Below are 20956 nucleotides of genomic sequence, written 5' to 3'. Positions count from 1 at the left end.
ATTAACCTCGCTGTATCTGTTGTAAACATGCCTGTTAAGCACTGTAAGGATTACCACTAGTTGGATATGATTATTTCTGCTCGCCTCTGCTTAAAACCAAAAATGTGTGAATTAGGTGTTTGAGTAGAGCTGTTTTAAAACTCCAGCAGCACTGCTGTGTCTGATCCACTCAGACCAGCACAACGCACACTAACACACCACCACCACGTCAGTGTCACTGCTGCTCTGAGAATGATCCACCACCCAAACAATACCTGCTTTGTGGCGGCGCTTTGGGGGTCCTGTCCATTGATGAACAAGTTGAAAGGTGGCTAACAAAGTATGCAGAGAAACAGATGAGATGTGAACATGTGCAGAGAACCACAGAGCTTGTATTGTAGGACCAGAGTGTTTGTATATGGTAAGTGTGACTTAATAAAATGCACAATGAGAGAAGGAGTGAATGTAAGCTGTCTTTTTTTTATGAAAGTGAGTGTCTCTTTGATAATGAAAAAGTGAAAATATGATTCCTTCCATCCATCAGTTTTCTAAGCCGCTTCTCCGTCAGGGTCGCGGGGGGATGCTGGAGCCTATCCCAGCAGTTTTCGGGCGGAAGGCAGGATACACCCTGGACAGGTTGTAAATATTATTAATATAAATAAATGTATACGATAGGAACCACTTCCAGCCTTTTCTCTCTGCTGCCTCACACACTCACACACACACACGCATGTATTCAATATTAATTCAAAGGCTTTTAGATATTCCTATGTATTATGTCCACGTACTGGTTTAAACTAAAATACATAAATAAATAAAAAGAAAAGAAATCATTTGTGTACATATTTGTACACGGGGAGGCTTTTAAAAGCATCAATATCGTTGGGTAAATAGCTTTGGTAGCTATTACTTAGTTTGGGATCGAAAAGAGAACCAACGGTATCATCTATGTCCACTACAGTCTGCGTAGTTAAACGTTCAATTTCTATTGGCTGAAATCTCAGATTTCCGCCCGAGACAACACGCCTTTTGAATTTTGAACCAATGAATTTCGTGTACGTCAAATCAGCCCGCCTTTCGTGCAAACAAGCAGCCAGTCAGACTTTCGGGTAACAACGTTTATCCGTCCGCAGTGCCGTCGCGTCTTGTGTGAGCGCCGCTTTCTGAGCGCTCTGGGTGAAGCGAGTCAAGTTTAGTGTGGCATGCGATCTGTGCTGGAACTATTTGGATAACGGCCGTACTTATCTGCAGGGAAACTGGACTTTATTTCATGCGAGTGGCTATTAACAAGCCCCTTGTCATTTTTCTGGCTCGAATAAACCAGTCGTTGCTTAAGGATGATGAGCAAGAACGTTACGAGGACGCTTTTGAGCTCCATGCGTGGGATTTCTTCAAGCCCTCGCCTGAATTACCCGCAGAGTTCTGTCAGTGCCTCGAAGAGAGAGAGAGGTAGTGAGTTAGCTAGCTGGAGAGATTTACCAGAAAATCCCTTAAAAGCCATGCGCTAGCTGTAATCTCCCCATGACGCACTTCAATTTGTTCAGCTTGCTGTTGCTAGCCACCTTGCTAACTTGCTAGCTTGAGTTAGCTCGCTAACAGTTATTGACTTTTGTTTAATGACATAAGCTGAAAGTGTTTTCAACGAGAAGGAAGCTTTCTTCGAGAAGGCAGTTTGTTAACTAGCTGTGTGTTGTTGAATATGTGAAGACTAAACTGCTGCTTTTAAATGACCAACTTGTCGCTCATTGCCTCCACAGAGGTGATCAAAAGTAGGGAGCTGGAGAAAGATGAGCTCCGACCGCTGTACATGGACTTCCAGGCAACAACGCCGATGGTAATGTATATTTTGTAATGACCATAACTATTTCTGTTAATCAACGGTAGGTTAGTAAAACAGTCTAGCAGAAAACAACTTGAGAAGGAGTAAAAAAAGTACCAGGTCATCGTATAACATATAACGTATAACATAGCATCTGTCGGCGAAGAAATTTTGAGGGACGCTCCGACCGAAATGAGAAATTTAACCTGTATTTGTTGTAAACATGCCTGTTCAACTCCTGAAGCAGTGGGACTATAGTATCTAGAACTAGACATACTGGTTTAAAGGCTAGGATCTCCCTTTTGGTGATGGTGTATAGTGAAGATGGAGGTACATTTTGAAAGTCTACAAATGGGAATGATATTTTCAGGAGGGCTGTTTTTTGTCACTTTCATTTTCATATATCTTTATTTTTGTCTCGCTCTTTCTCTCTTCTAAAAGACGTTTGATGACCAGTATCACTAACGCTTGCTCGCACCACAGATATACACTCACCGGACACTTTATTAGACACACCTTGCTAGTAAAAGGTTGAACCCCTTTTGCCTACAGAGCTGCTTTAATTCTTCTTGGCATACTTTCAAGAAGGTGTTGGAAACACTTCTCAGAGATTTTGGTCAATATTGGCATGAAAGCATCACACAGTTGCTGCAGATTTGTCGTTTGCACATCTATGATGCGAATCTCCTGTTCCACCATATCCCAAAGGTGCTGTATTGGATTGAGATCTGGTGACTGGAGGCCATTGGAGTACAGTGAACTCACTGTCATGATCAAGAAACCAGTTAGAGATGATATGAACTTCTTGGCATGGTGCATTATCCTGCTGGAAGTAGCCATCAGAAGATGGGTACACTGTGGTCATACAGGGATGGACATGGTCAGCAACAATACTCAGGCAGGCTGCGGCATTTAAACGATGCTCAGTTGGTACCAAGGGGCCCAAAGTGAGCCAAGAAAATGTCCCTCACACCATTACACCACCACCAGCCTGAACCGTTGATACAACGCATGACAGATCCATGCTTTCATTTTGTTTAAGGAAAATTCTGACCCTACTATCTGAACTTCGCAGCTGAAATCGAGACTCCTCAGACCAGGCAACATTTTTCCAGTCTTCTGTTGTCCAATTTCGGTGAGCCTGTGCGAATTGTAGTCTCAGTTTCCTGTTCTTAGCTGACAGGAGTGGCACCTGGTGTTGTCTTCTACTGCTGTAGCCCGTCTTCTTCAAGGTTCGACGTGTTGTGCGTTCAGAGATGGTATTCTGCATTCCTTGGTTGCAGCAAGTGGTTATTTGAGTTACTGTTGCCTTTCTGTCATCTCAAACCAGTCTGCCATTCCTCTGACCTCTCACATCAACAAGGTATTTTCGTCCACACAACTGCCACTCACTGGATATTTTCTCTTTTTCTCTCCATTCTCTGTAAACCCTAGAGATGGTTGTGCGTGAAAATCCCGGTAGATCAGCAGTTTCTGAAATACTCAGACCAGCCTGTCTGGCACCAACAACCATGCCACGTTCAAAGTCACTTAAATCACCTTTGTTCCCCATTCTGATGCTCGGTCTGCACTTCAGCAAGTTGTCTTGACCACCTCTACATGCCTAAATGCAATGAGGCCAGCAGTCATGATTTGTTAAGCACTCTAAGGATTTTCAGTAGTTGTGGGATGTGTTGGCATAATGCATGGTGGGTGTTGTACTGTTGTATTGAGTGAGCGTTGATGGACTGTTAATTGGCTTTCTGTAAAACCAGTGTGCATCGGGGGTGCAATTGCTACACTACACAATACGGCATAACAACATAACAAATATAATTTATGCTGGTTTTAGCTGGTTATGCTAGCCCTGTACGATTGTTATGGCGTATTGTTTTTGATGCCCTTGTGCTGAAATAAAATGATAAATCTTTAATCAGAAGTGTGAACAACCTCAAAACAGTACAGAGCTGTCAGCAATAAACATTAATTAAACATTAAAAGTTAATTTCATAATTAAGTGTTAATGGTCAAAATGTCACTTAAAAAGTAGATAACTTTCAGATTTACATGAGTATGGGGGGGTATTATTTCAAAATATTCACCGCATTTACATACTTAAGTACATGTAACTACTTATGATTATTTCTGCTCACCTCTGCTTAGAAATGTGTGAGTTAGATGTTCAAGTATAAACTTTGTCATACCAGTAGATATGTTTTTTTTTCACAGATACATTTTAGTGTTGGAATCATGTCTGCTGTCAGTAGAGAAAAAAATTCAGTACTCTTGGGTGGCTTGTGAAAATCATCTGATTGTAGCATGTGATTGAGAACTGAGTCATGTTTGGTTGTCATTGTTTTCAAGAACAATGTTGTTTATTTCTGCCTCTGCAGGATCCCAGAGTTCTGGATACCATGCTCCCTTACCAAGTGAACTACTATGGCAATCCACACTCTAGGACACATGCTTATGGGTGGGAAAGTGAGGCTGCAATGGAAAAAGCGAGAAAAGTTAGTTAATCGCATCCCAAAATAGTTGTTTTTGTTGGCTATCTCTGCAAATAGTTTCTTTACTTTTTTCTTTCACCATTACATTGGTTTTGAAATAATAGCTTTGATAATAATAAGCTTTGCTTATACAGTCCACAGCAAAATATTTTGGTTAAACCAAAAATGCATTGCTTATGTAAACATCGTTGTTTATTTCTACTTCCAGCAAGTAGCAGATCTTATTGGGGCTGATCCACGAGAGATTGTGTTTACCAGTGGTGCCACAGAGTCCAACAATATGTCAATCAAAGTAAGTATTTTCTAACTTCTTAGCAAGAGAAGGAGTATGACGCAAAGTTAAATGTTATTTTGGACAGGTATAAAACAGCATATTATTTAAGAAATACACAGGCTAAATGTATCAAATACAGTCATGGGACATGGAATGACTATATTTTTGCAACCTTCTGTCTTGTCTCCAGGGTGTGGCCCGCTTCTATAAGGCCAAGAAGAAGCATGTCATCACCACACAGATTGAGCATAAGTGTGTCCTGGACTCCTGTCGTGTCCTAGAATCTGAGGGCTTTGAAGTAACATACTTACCTGTGAAAAGCAATGGTCTAATTGACCTCCAGGTACGATTTATTGCCTCCAAGAAGAACAAATTATATGTCCTTGATTTTTGTCTGTTTTTTGTGCTGGCAGTACTGGTTTGGATGAGAAGAAGAAAAAAAAAATGTTAGGTAAATCCAATAATTTTAGGTGTCATTTATTAAATTTTAACATTTGTATCTTTGATTTTTTTCACTGCTGTTGGAACAAAACCTTGTATCTTCATTTTTCTCAATTCTTCAGTTTTTTTACATAGTTTGAAAATGGCTGTTCTTTACATTATGTGCGAATTTTATGTAGAATGGACCAGAAGAGATGTCCCAAACTTACTACTTACAAAAGAGTCTGGTTCCCATGACCTACATTAAAAGTGAAGCATCTTTTTGCTTCTGTGAAGTTGTCATTTTGGAGATACAATGTTTCGTTTTTTTTTTTCTTTCATTTTTGCAATATTTTTACATACAGTTTGACTGAAGATCCGATACTGATGTGTTCACATGTCAAAAGAGGAAACATTTCATGGGGTGTACTTACGTCTTAGCGTGACTGTAGGGCGTGCCCACTTGTCATGACAAATTTCAAGTTCATACTATAACTAGATTCAGAGATTGACATTGTGGGTTCTCACTACTTTATTCTGCTTTTCCAGCAACTGGATGAAACAATACGTCCAGATACCAGCTTGGTGTCTGTCATGACTGTTAACAATGAGATTGGAGTCAAACAGCCAATTAAAGAGATAGGTAATTGTCCACAACTTTCAGTTCTACACTATAATTAGCTGTACAGCATTAAAGAACAGGGTACTTTATTTGCCTCATTCTTATGTTTTCTCTGATAGGTCACATCTGTAGGTCCAAGAATTTGTTCTTCCACACTGATGCAGCCCAAGCTATTGGAAAAATTCCCATCAATGTCTCTGACTTAAAAGTGGATTTGATGTCCATTAGTGGTCACAAAATATATGGCCCCAAAGGTATCTCATGTCTTTTGATAAAAATCTTCATCTAAAGACAGTAAATCTTTGATGAAGAGAAAATGTAAGCATTCATAGCAATATTGATACCAGCATTTTTTTTAATGATGTGATGGACAAATACATAGGAGTGTCTGTGAGTCTGAATGCTGTTGCCAGGTGTTGGAGCTCTGTATGTAAGGAGGAGGCCGAGGGTTCGCATCGAGCCGCTGCAGAGCGGAGGGGGACAGGAGAGAGGGCTGCGCTCGGGCACAGTACCCACTCCCTTGGCTGTGGGACTGGGGGCTGCCTGTGAGCTTGCCCAGCAAGAGATGGAGGTAGAGCAATTATTGGCTGTAGTGTACCTAAATACTTCAGTACTTTTCTAAATTATTTTTCAACGGCACAATTTACAGGAGTAAATTCAACTCAGTAAATAAGTAGTAGATGGTGTGTGGCTACAGCATCGCTCTCAGAGGAAGAGAAAGTTATATCAGACCTTACAGCTACATTCAAAACGAATAGGCTCATTTTGTAAAGAACAATTCACTAAATCAAGACTTTGTTTACACACACATACACCTGCCAGCTACTTCATAAAGTACACCTCCTTGTTTCTCCTCTTATTTATTTTGTTTATTTCTTGTTTATTTTTTCCATATAAGATTTGTAGTTCTATAATTGCACACTGTAGTCCATCAGGTCCATGTACCATATTGTCACCTATAAAAGCGTGTGCATACAAGGTAAGTGTACTTAATGACATGGCCAGTCGGTGTAAATCCAGTCACAGCGTGCACTCAGATACCTCAGGACAGCTAGATATGAAAACACGCAGCTACACTTATCTTTTGAATGCGTATGCAGGTAACATTCAGATACAGGATGCATTTTAATGCCAAGTGTATAAAGGTTTACATAACGCTAAGCATTTGTTTACATATTTTCAGAACTTCTAGCTTAGTTGTGTGAGATTTGTTTTCAAGCTTCTAAAATTGGTAACAAAGCATCCTATGATATAAAACTAAATAAATAATCCCTGTTTCCAGTATGACCATGCCCGAGTGTCTGTGCTTGCTAATCGCCTTGTGCAGAAGATAATGTCTGAGGTTCCAGATGTTGTGATGAATGGAGATCCAGAACAGAGATACCCAGGTGAGACACATTGGCTCTTATTTCTCAGCGCCTTAAATGATGCACAAACAAGTCTGCATCTAATTGATGAAACCTCTTTACAACATGCAAACAATTTGAATGATAAATCTTCAATGTGTGACATCAGTGTATATGACGTACGCCCTAATTAATTCAGATGCTTTGGTATGGAGCCGATGAAACAACATTCAACGGCTCATGCATGGGATTTGAGGTCGAGCTGTGAGGGCACTTCTTTACCTACTGATCAAACTTTATAGTGTTAAAATTACATTGGAAAGAACAAAATGTGAAATATGTAAAACATGTACATATAATTTTTGGAGATGGTAGAAGGATGTGACTGAGTATTTTCCTAAAATATCATACTTAAATACTGTATAACTGCAGTGTATAAGATGCTTCTACAGTAGCTATGGTTTGCATTTTTTATTTTATGGGCAGTGTCTTAACAACAAACCAAAACAACATTTAAAGATGTATTACAGTGGAACGTGGAATAGTTTAAGTATTTGTTTATACCAGTGGGTATGTCAAATAAGTAAATCCCTGTTTGTACTAGATTTCCATGTGGATAAATTATTAATAATTTAGTTTTTTTTCCCCCCTGTTTTTATTCTTATTATTGATATTACAGATTATATTGATAAAAGTTTGTTAATTAATAGCAAACGAAGCATTATGTTGTTAAATGTTTACCCTGAAATTTGCACACACTCCAATTAGACAGGAGTTTAATCATACAGATACGCAAAAGATGAAATTGATGGATAATAAAGTTGTCTGAAACTTGCATGTGCTTATTTTACAATCAGATTCAAGCATACACAGGTCTGATGAATAAAGGCCATTGTGAGAAACCAATGAATTTTACAAGTATGTATGTTGCTTGTACATTAGTTCATGCTGTTTTTTTTCATTGGGCTTTAGGATGCATCAATTTATCATTTGCCTATGTTGAGGGTGAGAGTCTGCTGATGGCTTTAAAGGACGTTGCTCTATCTTCTGGGAGGTTAGTTATTTTAATATTTTTTTAAATTGAAGCTACAAAGATTGTTCATTCTTTGAACAATTGTACAGCGATTGAGAATGTCCCTTTCTTGTAGTGCATGTACCTCTGCTTCATTGGAGCCCTCCTATGTACTGAGGGCAATAGGAGCAGATGAGGACCTGGCCCATTCTTCAATCAGGTTGGCATTCATTTTGCAGTATATCTGTTCTATACTTTGGTAATTACTATTAGCTAGCTTTGGGCTGACTTCAGACATTATGCTTAGGTTTGGAATTGGGCGCTTTACCACAGAGGAGGAAGTGGACTACACAGCTGAGAAGTGCATTCAACAGGTTAGACGACTACGAGAGATGAGGTAATGTATTCACTGTACTTTAGCTTGGTAGCAATCCAATTAGAATTGAATGGCTAATAAAAAGCAATGGCATACAGACAAAGCCTGTCACCCCAATCTTAAATTATTGCACAGTGTATAGTTTCTTTTCTGATGGTTGTGCTGGTGTTTGTCCTGTAGTCCTTTGTGGGAGATGGTGCAAGAGGGTGTTGATCTGAAGAGTATCAAGTGGACACAGCATTGAACCACCAATCAGGGAGAAATGCTAGAGGACTACTGGACTGCAAATACTTTTATATAGTGGTGTGCTTTTTTTTTTTTTTTTTTTTGTGGAACCACCTAGGACTTCTCTTTCCTCAAAGAAACACGCACAATTTTAGTATTTGAGAATGTCCATACAGCAGGTGGTAGTGTTTTGTACTAGTGCATTGTTTTTGTCTGGTTGTTTTTTTTTAATGGTTCAGATTGCTGGGATTGCAGAGAGAGTTTGTTTCTACTTACTTCAGCTGACTACCAAGATATAACTTGTTCTCAGAATTAATAATACATGCATTGTGAGTGCATATTTGGGCTCTGTGAAGTAGTTTTGTTGAAATTATTTTAGGTAATTAACACTGCTAAAACGCGGCTTGGAAAATGGATGGATGGAACACTGCTAAAACAATCTTTTTCTGTATTAAGTCTTTGTCTCCATTGTCTCTTTGTTTGGAGGCTCACATTAAACCTTGACCTTGGATCAGAATTAGGATAAGATACTTCTGTTACATTCTTTTGTTTATGTTTTATATATACCATCTTTATATAGTCAGAACAGTACCAAGGACAGATGCTGTTCTTTTATGATAAGAGAGATGTGTATTTAAGTGTGATGAGAACATGCCTAGTGGTATCACTGGGAAAGAAATGTGAATTAAAATCTATATGATCTGAAAACAGAATATGGATTGTCAATAAGTCTTATCCTCATTTGACACATGCCCATTTGTTACACGTATTGTGTAAGGAGTTATCCATGCATGCAGTATGAGTCCTTTTGCACAAAGGCAGTTTACAGTTAAACTAATTTAATCAGGTATGTTGATGTGTAGACATCGTCACCATTCCAGTCACAAATGTATCTTACAAATAAACAACTATAAAGACACATGGCTTGGTTTTGTTTCCCCCAGAAATAGTTCACTTGGGCCAGTAGGTGACACTATGAACTTGGATTTGAATTCTAATTAATAGTAAGAGTTACTAATTGGTACACATAATGTTGCTTTTTATTCATCAACAACCCCTAATGAGAAATACAAAAAGCAACAGGACTGCTACAAAACTTTCAAATGAAACTGGAATTTGTATTAACACTCACATTGAATCAAATTAGCATTTTACATCAATTTACAAAAAGGTATGACCCGAACCTTTGTACATATCTTTTTATACAATTTTCTATTTGTCATATATACAGTAAAAATGAATTATGTACAACACATTTCCCCCATTATTTCCATAGGACAAAAATAAGACACACCTGAAGATGTTGTACAGTGTTTTACACTAAAAAGGGTGCATGTTATAAAAGTGCCACTTTAACAGAATGCTGCATTAAATCTTAAATCATTAAATGCCTTCATGAAGAGGCTGGATACGGTACACAAAGTACCCATAAAAAATTGTCTCACTCTTAACTTGGAACAGATCTTTAAACTTTTCGCTACCAATTCTGCTGTTTTACACTGACAAAAAACAAAGGTTTTATATGCCATCATAGAATGTTGAGAAATAACCAGGTATCCAGCCCCGTAGGAACTGACAATTCTTAGCACACAAGGGCAAGACCGTATGTAGTGCTGTTATCGGTGTGGTATAGCTTACGTAAGAAAAGCAACATACTTTTTAAAAATTGTATGTATTAAGTGCTGGTTCTTCAGTTTACCCTGTAATTCCAAAGGGATCTAAATGTTTGATATGGCCTTAATGGATATAACACATCATTGAGGTCTATGATTAGAGGAAACCAATTAATCAGAATTCTAAATTTCAGACTTTTCACATTTATAGTTTTGCAGAGACAACTCTCATTTTTAAGCATCATGAATATTTCTGAGTGTTAAATCATTAAAAATGCTTGGTGCAGAACAAAAGCAGCTAATGCAAGTAAGCATGTGTAAGAATTCTTCATTTCTGTGTTCAGCGAATAATGTCTTATGGCCCCCTTGAAATATGTGGTGACAGATTCTGACCAGCAGAGGGCAATGCCTGATTGTCTTCTAGTCTGTTAGCCTGAATGCAGCTTGTAACAATGGAGGACATTCCTGGTGGTAATGAAAGCAGATATAAACTGCTTTTCAGGTATTAATTGTTTCTGATATCTATAGAATATTACCTATTGGTAAGGAATATTTTTTTCTTTGTATAGCATTCTCACTGGATTTCACCTTGACCAGCCTTAACAAAATAACTGATTCTACTGACCCCTTGCTTTGGTTTTAATTTGCCCTCAATTCATTCTGTGCGATTATCCTTAAAATGGCCCAACTCTAAATTCACAATAATGAATGAATCACAGTAGAACCATATTTGCTGCTCTGGGTGTAAAGCAAGACTAATGGACCAGACCAAGAAACACATGGAGGCAGAACAGAATGAGGATGATTGGACCATGCACTGCTTTTCTTGTTTGTAATTTGGCACTGGTTCATGGTCACATTATGTCCACAAAAAATTCACAGGGATTGCCCATGGCATGCTGAAATGACTGTCGGCTAGCTGTGAGCTCTGGGGGAACAGAAGATAGCTCACGGACTGGCGGGGCCCCTGGGGGTCCACTGTTAATGGCCCCTTTAGGGGCAAGTCTGGCTAAACTGTAGGGAGGAGGCAAACCAGGGGGCCCATAAGAGGAGGCATGGCTCCGTTCACTGTGTGCACAGGAGGTGCGCCCTTGCTTGGAAAAGGAGGTGTGGCTATAGGAGAAGGAAGCACGGCTGTGGTGGGAGGGCACACGGCTTCGATGAGAGTGAGCGTTGCTGTGTCCAGAGTGGGCGTGGCTACGGTGGCTTAGCTGACTGGCCGAGCGCTCGCCCCGTCTACCGCCTCGTGTGCCTGTCTCAGATTCGCTGCCGCCACTGCCTGTCGACTTGCGATCTTTTTCCCGAGGCATGGGCCGCTGGTTCCTCCCGGCACTGGGGTTGGAACTGCTGCTGCGGCTGCCTGAAAGAGAGAGGGGAAAAAAGTGCATTTTAAACCTGCACATAAATACTTTTCAGTGTTAATCACCTACATCACTTTGACTGAACAACTGAAAGGAGTATTTAGCTTCCTGTTCATAAAACATTCTGAATGACCAGCAATGCCTGATGGTGATTCAATTCCTGATTAGCATTACTAACCGTTCAGATAGTTGTAATGCTAGTGTCTAATGGTGTTATATTTAGATCAAACAGAGCAAATTACATTTGGAGTGTATACTGCTGCAAAAAAAAAAAAAGAAACTAAACAAATTTATTGCAAATAATTTTCTTGAATTAACCTGACTATTCTTTGTGGATTTCTCCATGACTTGCCATCACCCAGTTGTGTGTGTTTAGTAATCACCATATGAACTACAAGTCAACAAAAGATACATTTGGAAAAATATAGATGTATGATTTGCTGTCATCATGCCGATTGTGATTCTAAACAGTTGTGTTAATGATCATCAGATGATCATAAAGAGTGCCCATGCTCCCAGTGCTCCCAAAGCAGTTTGAAGTCCTTTTGACCAGACATTCTTCGGAAATGCAGATTTAGTTACATGAATGTATTACCAGTACATAACCTTTATTCAAGTGAAGATAGAGGTCTGAAGTAGAGACCATTGTTGAAGTGCATGGCACTGTTCAATCCTTGTCTTGGAGATTTACCAAGGTGTTCAATCCTTGTCTTGGTCATTTACCATCCTGCACAGTTTAGCTTCAACCCTAATCAAACACCTGATCCAGGTAACAAGGGCTTTGAGTGGCATCTGAATAGTAGAGCCATGTGTGTTGAATCTGAAACCTCCAGGACAGTAGATTTCCAGGAGCAGGACTGGACACTCAAGTTTATGTTTTAGAGAAAAACATATAGGCTCTACATAACCTGAAGAAGCACCAAAAAATGGCAAAGCACATTCGCAACTAAAAGAGAGCATGTTTTTGAAACTATGAAAATGACAAAATGATCACCATAAATAATAATAATAAAAAAATCAATGACTTCTCAAAATGAAAACACCACCCTTCCAGATGATTTTTAGTGCACAGCATAAAGCAGTTTTAATTTTGTAACTTTGTATTTATTTCTTTGTTAGAGTGCCATCCATCTTTTTTTTAGACAAAAGAAAAAGCACACCAGCAAAACATGATTAGAGACAGACAGACATGAGGTGAACCAGTGGAACCAGATGTCAAAGTAACAGCAATATGCCTGAGTCACAGTGGGAAGCATGAGTATATGATGAGAGGAGGAAGTATAGTATAAGGATGAGAGAGGAAGGGAGGCTGCCTTACCGGACACCCCAGCGGTGGGACTACCTCCTCCATCAGCCTGCCATTGCCCAGCAGAAACAGAGGGAATAGCACAGTTACATGGTGGCCCTACCTACAAAACAAAACTATCTCTAACAACCCCCAACCTGAGCCTAATCTCAGCACAAATACTTAAGTTGTTCTTTTAGTGTATTTCTTCATCCAAATAAAGCAGGCAAAGTTTACACTTTGTGCATCTCACTTCAGTCTTTTATACTGAAGTAAAACAGAAAGTAGACAAATAACATTCGAAGACCTTCCAAAAATTACATACTCGACAGATGTTCTCATTCAGAGCCATATACAACGGTAAGTGAACGTTAAGACTCTTGCTCAGGGATTCTAATTGCTATGACAGATGGCCAGGAATTAGGGTCTCATTCCCATGCGTTAACAAGGTGGTACCGCACATTTGTACACCATGTCATCATCAGGGCTCTGTAGGGAACTGAACCCTAATCTCTTTGATATAATAAAAGTATAAGGTGTTACACACTGTGTCAGTGGCTTTGAAACTATGGGACAAGCAGGGCAGCAATTTTTTTTTTGTTTTTCCATGAAAGCAGAGTTAAACAAACTTTGATCTTAAGGGGGAACAAAGGCCACTTTTCCACTGTTGGGCCAAATGGTTCTCAGGGACGTAATAGGCCGCTCCGCGCTGGTCCGGACTCCTGAGACCGGATACGGTTTGTCTTTCCATCTGTTGTACTGCTAAATCAAAACCAGGAAATACCCGAGAAAAACACACAAACTAGTGGCTAACTGTTAACAGGCTAAAAGTCATGTACACACCACTTACCACAAAACACATTTTGCGCTCATGCTAGCTTAGCAGGCTACAGAACATGTTCGATTTAGGCTTTCTGTAACTTCACCATCAATCAATCGACTTTGCCCTCACTATAGTAAGTTTCATCTATGATTGTGATAGCAGAGCAATGGTTAGTTGAATCGATTCTGCACTGTGGATTTCATCAGCTATGCTGTTAGATTAAGTAAGAGAGATGAGCCAGCTAGCATTAGCTTAGCTAGCTAGGAGGCTCCAGCTCCTTACACCAGAGGACAGGTTTAATTTCAGCTTCTTGTCCCTTTAACGTCAGCCACTCGACTCCGCTTCCTCAGAGCTGAGTCACTAACATCTAAACTTTGCGTTTGTTAGTCAGAATCTAACATATTTCTGTAGTGAGCATAGCTGGCAGCATCCTAATTAAGCTAACATCAACCAGCTCTTTTCTCCTGGTTATCGACACCATCTAATATTAAGAAATTGGTGTTAGATTTAAGCTTTGACATTTATTGAATGGTTTATTGAAACATTTGATTTTAAGGTTGAGCTAAAGCAGCAGGATGCAGTAGCACAATAATGACATAAACAAAGAACGAATTTCTGTGGCCCTGAGTACAGTTAACTAACCATGCTGAGCCAGAGCCGGTTTATGATGAGCCTGGCCATTTCCTATTCCCCAGTTATAGCAAAAACAGGACTGCTAAACAGCAGAGGGCGCTTGTGAGTCAGTCCACTATGAATGGGAGCAAATGGAGCCCAACGGCTAAAAAATGAAAAGTTAAAATAGTTTCTAATCACTTAGCCAGAACGTTTCTTTAATTTTAGAAAGTAGAAGGATGTATTTCACTAAAAAAGCAAAGAAAACTCACTCATATATTTCCTTTTTTCTACAGCAAGCGGGTTTTGGGCAGCAGAAGCCAGGCATTCTAGATACAGTGTGATGACTGAATTGCGAGCAGAGAAGCTCATTGGCTGTTCAAGCTCACTGACAGTGTGAACTGAATTATGACAGAAGAGGCTTCTTTTTTTGTGCTGTTTGCTGTGAGCTACGTGCTATGTGGAGAATAACTTACTCCCATTTGTCACATGGGACCTTCATGGATGATTCTTCAAATGTTATTTAGCTTTAAAAAAAATGGTTCTACATATCTACATCTTCAAAGAACACTTTGCATGATTAGGGTTCTTTACATCATTAAAGCGTTCTTCAGACTGATGGAAAATGTGTGATGATTATGTATAGAAGTTTTTTGAAAAGAGTTTTATATAGTACCAAAAAGGGTCCATCTATTGTTACAATATTAAGCTTGTTACAATAGAAGAGCCCCTTTTTGGTGCTATTTAGAGCCATTTTCATTCATGATGCGAAGAAACCCTTAATCATGTAAATGGTTCTTTGAGTGTCCATGGTATATAGAACCATTTTCTTTACTAAAGCACCCTTGAAGAAGTTTCTATTTAAGATTTATTAGTTGCTGTACTATGTCGCAATTGTATTTAAACAAGTTTTTTAGCCTAATCATTGTTGCTGATGTGTCAAGTTGAAAGACTTATTATGCAGTAAGCTACTGTAACAGTAAGCTCACCACAGTTAAACTAAGTGATTATAATTAAAATATATAGGCCTATTAATTTTTAATACTGACTAAATACTGATATATATATTTATTTCATACTAACAAATTTACCATCATTAATGTATTATTTTTCTATTATTAAAAGCACTTTTAGTTTCCTGACAATTTTATGGCTCATTGGGTCTTGGGACAAACACTACATCATCATGTGGCATGAAAAATTCCTGCACTATGCTTCCAACCACTGGACTCACCAGAAAGAACAAAACGAATACTATTTTCTCACCCAAAGTATCACAATACTATTTCATGTTTTTTTTTCTCCAACCCCAATGTTGATGTAATAAGACAGAGCACATCCATTCTATGTACCTGACAAAGTTCAAATATGTTTCTGAAAGCAAAATGGAAAAATCTGACCACTAGCTAAGTAGAACAATCTGACACTGCTAAATCCAGACCATTCCAAATACACTCTTTCTGTTCCACCAGGCTCAATTTACTACCATCAAAAACAAAATGGCACACACATGTACTTGCTGCACTCTTCTTTACAAACGTATTCAAGGTGCTCCACTTCTAATCAACACATTATGAGAAAGACTATTTTAAAGTGAAGGAAATCTGTGAGTGGAATGAGTCAGCTACAAGCGTAATGGAGAGATTAGAGTTAAAAAGCATTGTCAAAATAATGTTCAGTGTCAATGGCAGTGCTTATGAAATGAGTGAGCAATGGGATGATGGATTGCTTGACTTTGAAGTATATAAGACTATAAACAAAACCACGTGAAGAATGTCCATATATGGATGGTTCTAGAAAGTTTTTGTGCAGGGTTGAAAAGCAATGAAGTCCATTAATTAATTTGCAGAGACAAAAACTTTGCATTGCTGTGGTTATGAAATCATATGCAAAAGATGCAAATACCTTGACTGTTATTGTGTATATTACCTCTCCTGTTTACTAAGACATTAAAAAAAATGTCAAAAATTTGACAAATTAAGTAAATTAGTTTTCTCACTTGACCCTAAAGTTAAAATGAACAGTGGTGTTGTCATGAAAGTAAGTGCAGGCCTCTGTATAACAAAACAATGTCTTGGGGCAATGTAATTAAGAGTAATAACTTACTTTTAATGAATATTTTAGTCTAAAATGGCCTCTTAACCTCACCTTCATCAGATGTTTGACATTGGTCACCCATCTTTCCATCAGATTAGCATGCATTTTCCTGACTTTAGGTCTAGCCCTTGATTATTTAGCAATTTAGCTGAATTAGAACAAAAACTGTACAGGAAGGCAGACCTCCAAGAATGAATCAAGACTAAAGTACTAGTTTGCCTTTCCCCCAAATGTAGTCAACATGTTTGGTTTCTAAACTTTTCTACTTTAATTTAGCACTGGAGTTAATAAAGCTATTGAGTAATAGAAGCTTAATTATTTAATTGCAAGCATTGGAAGGCAATAGGGCAAAAATACAGTACCACTGTACCAATACTGCAAAACATTTTTACAATACACAATATAGATCACAGTATTTTGTTTTTCTGAGCTTTCATAAGCTGGAACAGACAGAATGCCCTCGTAGTGCTATCATTAAAGGATACTATCAGCAATGAGTACAATAATGGTTATTCAGTGTTTCACACACTGCACTGCACTAATTCCAATTAAATAGTATGGATGAAACATAATTTACCATGATGCACTAAAATACTATCATATCAACCACCTTATGCCAGGAAGTCTACTTTACTGACTTAACAATTAAAGTGTACATGCAGTTAGAATAATGCTAACTGCATGTATATGCCTTAATCACTAGCTACATTAGCCTCATTGATCCAGTGCAAAACTAAAGGAGCAAATGTCTTGGCTTCATTTGGGAAAAGTGGACAATTGTGTAAATTCTTGAAGAACTAATTGAGTTAATCATTTGGACTGTGTGAACACATGAACTTCACTGTGTGCAAACAGGAATACTCACCCTCACTGTGCTGGCTGCCGGCACTGCCACTGTGGAAGCTGTGACAGGGGTCGGAGTAGCCTGGAGGGAAGCCAGGAGGTGCTGAAGAGAAAGGTGGGTAAGGAAAAGGCTGGCCACCCATGGGCCAGGGGTTAGAGGATGGAGGGAGAGGGGCCAGGGTGTCCTGTTCTGAACCGCCACCACTCGAACCCTCGTTCAAGTTCAGTGAAGCCATGTCTGAGGGGAAACAAGGTAAAAAAGAAAAATGAAGAATGGAAGGGTGCTGACATTGGTTGAAAATACGACTACATCTTGTTTAATTAATGTGAATGTAACTGCTAAGGGTTAACCAGATCTTGATGTATGTGCAGTACTTTGGCAAATGTCTCCAAATGTGTAGTAACACTGCTCAGAAAATGTAATCTTGTTGACAGTGTGTCTCAGGTAGCCGTGCTTCAGCATACTGCTGGCGTATTTTCTGGCATCCCGTCGGTCCTTGAAGCCTTCAACCCGTGAGTACAGCCAATCCACCACATCAGCACCTAGAAGACAAGAGGTTTAGTAAAACATATAAACACAAGTAAAAGGCTATTTAAAGCAAGAAAGATACATGTTTACACACACTATGTACAGCCAGTTTTCTTACCTATAACTGCATTTGCAATGGTAATCTTTAGCCACATCCTGTCCCTGATTTCTAAGCCAGAGTCTGGGAGCTGCATCACCTTCAAAATGGTGGCCATATCTGTCTTCCCGACTGTTAATGGAAGATCGTCAAACTCTGAGAAGTACAAAGAGTGTGATATTAGACTGAAGGCTCAACTGAAATCAACATTCTATGGAAAAAAGTGATAACTGTCTAAATTAATGATTGTGGCGTACCATACTGTGGGTATGTTCCTGTCAGAGCTGTAGTGTGAGATATCCAAGCTGCAGGATCAATTGGACGTACAGGTTCAGCTGGTAATAATTAGATTAGGATTAGGGTTACAGTTAAATTACAAACGGATAAATACACGGTCTAACATATAAGTAAAAGCAATACATGTGATAAATTCAAGAGCACAATGAGGCACATTTACAGCACTTCTAGCATCTTTAAGGTGCATCTGTCTAAACTCTCAAAACAAATCAGACAAAGGAATATGGTCCAGTTTAGGCCTTAATATGAGGCCCAGATCTTGCTCCTTAGAAATTCATTACTACAAATAATTATTCATAAGATTATCTGCAACATCATTCTTGGCTTGAAAAAAAAAACATATTAATATGTTGGGCAAATGCTGTATGACCCACATTTTTTCCCCTGCCTATATAGTACTATGATCCATGATTTCAGCATAATGCAAGTTCTGTTCAAAACCACTGGGTGATTAGCCAAATTGTCTGTCTTCTTGAAAGCTGGAAAATGAAAGCAGGGGAGCAGGAGACATCATATGAAAAGCTTTTGTGGCTGAATAAATAGACAAAAACGACTGCTAGTCATTTCAATTTGCATTTTACTTTAGATTATCAGCACACTACCACTATAGTGTTGGTACATGCATCATTATTGCCTGATGACTGACCAGTATCAGAATTGGCTTGGTATTCCACCTTGATTAAAATATTCCAGATGAACAGATAAGAGGCGTGAGAACTTAGGGCTCTAAAGTGGATTCTTTTATTTCATTCAATTTTATTTATTGTGCGGTGCATCCTAACACCTTTTTTACTTTTTGAAGTGAAAAGAAGTAAACAAAACCTCTGCAGCTATTAATATTTTATTTTTTTCTATTTTTATGTTTATTAAATATAAAGTAACTGTACACTGACATTTGCAGTTAAATATTTTTTTAATAGTTTTGCTGCAAAGATTATGTTTACTTCTTTCCATTTTAAGAATATGTAATTTGGCCAGCAGTGCCCAAAATTTGGCATAAAACTGTATGTATGTATGTATGTGTGTGCTGACCTCTGGGTATGGTGAAGTAGCTGCGAGGGGACGGATCCCAGCACTTGGCAACAGTCAGACTAATTGGGCTGCAGGAGAGAAGCACATATTCATTCAGCTCACATTTAACATGCAATGACAGCTAAATTAATTAATCTGTGCAATTTAAACCCAGCTCTGTGTAATTACCCAGTCTTAGAGACAATCTCCCTGAGGATCCTGACAGCATCATCATTGCTCATATTCTCAAAGTTCACATCATTCACCTGCATGTCAGAAAAATAGGCATGCTCATTCACTAATAGTCACTACATAGACAATAATAATATGCTCATTATCTCATTTCAGCAGTGCCCAGATTATTCAATCATATATCCTATATTTACTTATATCTAATATTTACATATCTATTCCTATCCTACTTCTTATATTTCTCATACACATCATTTGATTTCTTATATCAGATTAAACCCAGATGTGAGGAATACTGGATTTCGAAAAACTACAAAATCATCCATATTTTACCTCAGTAATCAGGTTATTCAGTGCATGTATACGGTTGATCTAATCTCTTTAGTTTTTCATATTCCATCTGAATATGTGCAAACATAACTGCATAGAGCTTCTTTGGGAGCAATATACACTGCAGGTGTACTTAACAACATGGCCAGTCAGTGTAAGCATATGTTAACAAAAAAAACTTTGTAGATGGACATATCTGTGCCAAGACACCATGTCTTTCTTTTTTTTTGGTAGGTTTACTGACAAGTTACAGAGAACTGTAGAGGTGCACGTGTCATGTCAAAAAAAATCTGTTTGACTGATTCATATAGATCTCGAGGTTTCCAATTATCAGCTTACCGTGCATGTAAGTGTGTCATCTGAATTACTGACAAAATCACTCATCAATTTATTTTGTACATGTGTGTACATGTGTACACTGCATTCACAGTATATTTTAGCACTGTTAATGTCTAAAAATGGTAAACAGGGCTGTCTGTGTATTTCTACTCCCATGGGCCACTGTTCGGTGAAACCACACTGAGCTCCTCTAGGCGACATCAAATTCTCTTTCGGCTAAGCCATTCCGCTATGAAGTAAAATCTTGAAGAAAAAAAAAAAAACAGATAGCAGTGACATCTACTCCTCTGAACAGCCCCAGGGGAGCTGAATCCGAACCAGATATTAGACCTTTATGCTAATATTCACTGTATCACCAAGCAACACAGCGGCATTTCCCTATACGGGAATCCATCTAATCCACACCATTACCTTCAGCCTACCATTCAGCCAGGATTAACAAACTGCTGGAGATATTTGATGGCTGGGGCTGTGCCTGGAGAAAGCTGCTAATGCCAAAGAGCTACAAGGCAAGAACCAGAGGATGAGCAACTCCCTTGTTTCATCCTCTAAACCTGATCTCGGGGTAAAATCCTGATGTCCCTACAGTGTTTAATCGCTTTAACCCAACACTGTGGCTTCTGCTGGCTCAGTCGATCCATGGCATTATTTTAAGCTGCTTTGTGTGTAAGGGGTATAGAACGGAACATGGATTTTTTTCACCTTCAGTTTGGTGTTCTTCACTCAAAAATATGCTGTCTGGATTTTTTTTGTGTGTTCTAAAATCATGCTTGTGTACACATATTTGCTTTTGACAAAAGCTTATATGTTGAGGGCAATGTCAAAAGCATTATAACAATAACAGTTTAAACAATAAAAGTTATTTGAGCCATCCGTGAAGTCACTGTGTCAGAGGACTTGCTTACTATCTTTAAATTATTATTATTCAGTGCCATGAATTAATTGGTCACTACTATGAAACCAATATG

At 38.6% G+C, this 20956-nt stretch overlaps 2 protein-coding genes across 4 annotated transcripts in view; one reads left to right on the top strand and one right to left on the bottom strand.

The window, feature by feature from the left end:
- The first annotated feature begins 1084 nt into the window (after positions 1-1084).
- nfs1 (NFS1 cysteine desulfurase) lies at positions 1085-9478 on the top strand. The gene is made up of 13 exons (XM_017682904.2): positions 1085-1428; positions 1737-1813; positions 4171-4287; positions 4493-4576; positions 4749-4901; positions 5528-5621; positions 5720-5854; positions 6014-6171; positions 6883-6988; positions 7919-8000; positions 8095-8178; positions 8266-8355; positions 8515-9478. The coding sequence occupies exons 1-13, from the start codon at positions 1317-1319 to the stop codon at positions 8576-8578; spliced, it is 1356 nt and encodes a 451-aa protein (XP_017538393.1). The 5' UTR covers positions 1085-1316; the 3' UTR covers positions 8579-9478.
- A 103-nt stretch (positions 9479-9581) lies between these two features.
- dvl1b (dishevelled segment polarity protein 1b) overlaps positions 9582-20956 on the bottom strand; it is a 48791-nt gene continuing 37416 nt past the window's right edge. For 2 of the 3 annotated variants that reach the window (XM_017682900.2, XM_017682901.2), the window contains 7 exons: positions 19317-19393; positions 19149-19216; positions 18077-18154; positions 17841-17975; positions 17569-17736; positions 17216-17431; positions 9582-11532 (listed from right to left, as the gene is read on the bottom strand). In XM_017682900.2, coding sequence (XP_017538389.1) covers positions 11027-11532; positions 17216-17431; positions 17569-17736; positions 17841-17975; positions 18077-18154; positions 19149-19216; positions 19317-19393 — 1248 coding nt within the window. In that variant the 3' untranslated portion in view covers positions 9582-11026. Of the gene's footprint in view, positions 11533-12851; positions 12889-17215; positions 17432-17568; positions 17737-17840; positions 17976-18076; positions 18155-19148; positions 19217-19316; positions 19394-20956 lie in introns of all 3 variants that reach the window. The other variant, XM_017682903.2, reaches the window with a different exon arrangement.

The sequence above is a fragment of the Pygocentrus nattereri genome, chromosome 21 (genome assembly GCF_015220715.1).
Source record: "Pygocentrus nattereri isolate fPygNat1 chromosome 21, fPygNat1.pri, whole genome shotgun sequence".
Lineage (NCBI taxonomy): Eukaryota > Metazoa > Chordata > Actinopteri > Characiformes > Serrasalmidae > Pygocentrus > Pygocentrus nattereri.
The sequence above is the reverse complement of the archived record's forward strand: the minus strand, read 5'-3'. Positions and strand labels throughout refer to the sequence as shown.

Coding starts and splice junctions, on each gene's coding strand:
- nfs1 (XM_017682904.2), top strand. CDS start 1,317: ATGATGAGCAAGAACGTTACGAGGACGCTTTTGAGCTCCATGCGTGGG. Junction 4,577..4,748: donor CCAACAATATGTCAATCAAA/GTAAGTATTTTC, acceptor TCTTGTCTCCAG/GGTGTGGCCCGCTTCTATAA. Junction 8,356..8,514: donor AGACGACTACGAGAGATGAG/GTAATGTATTCA, acceptor TTTGTCCTGTAG/TCCTTTGTGGGAGATGGTGC.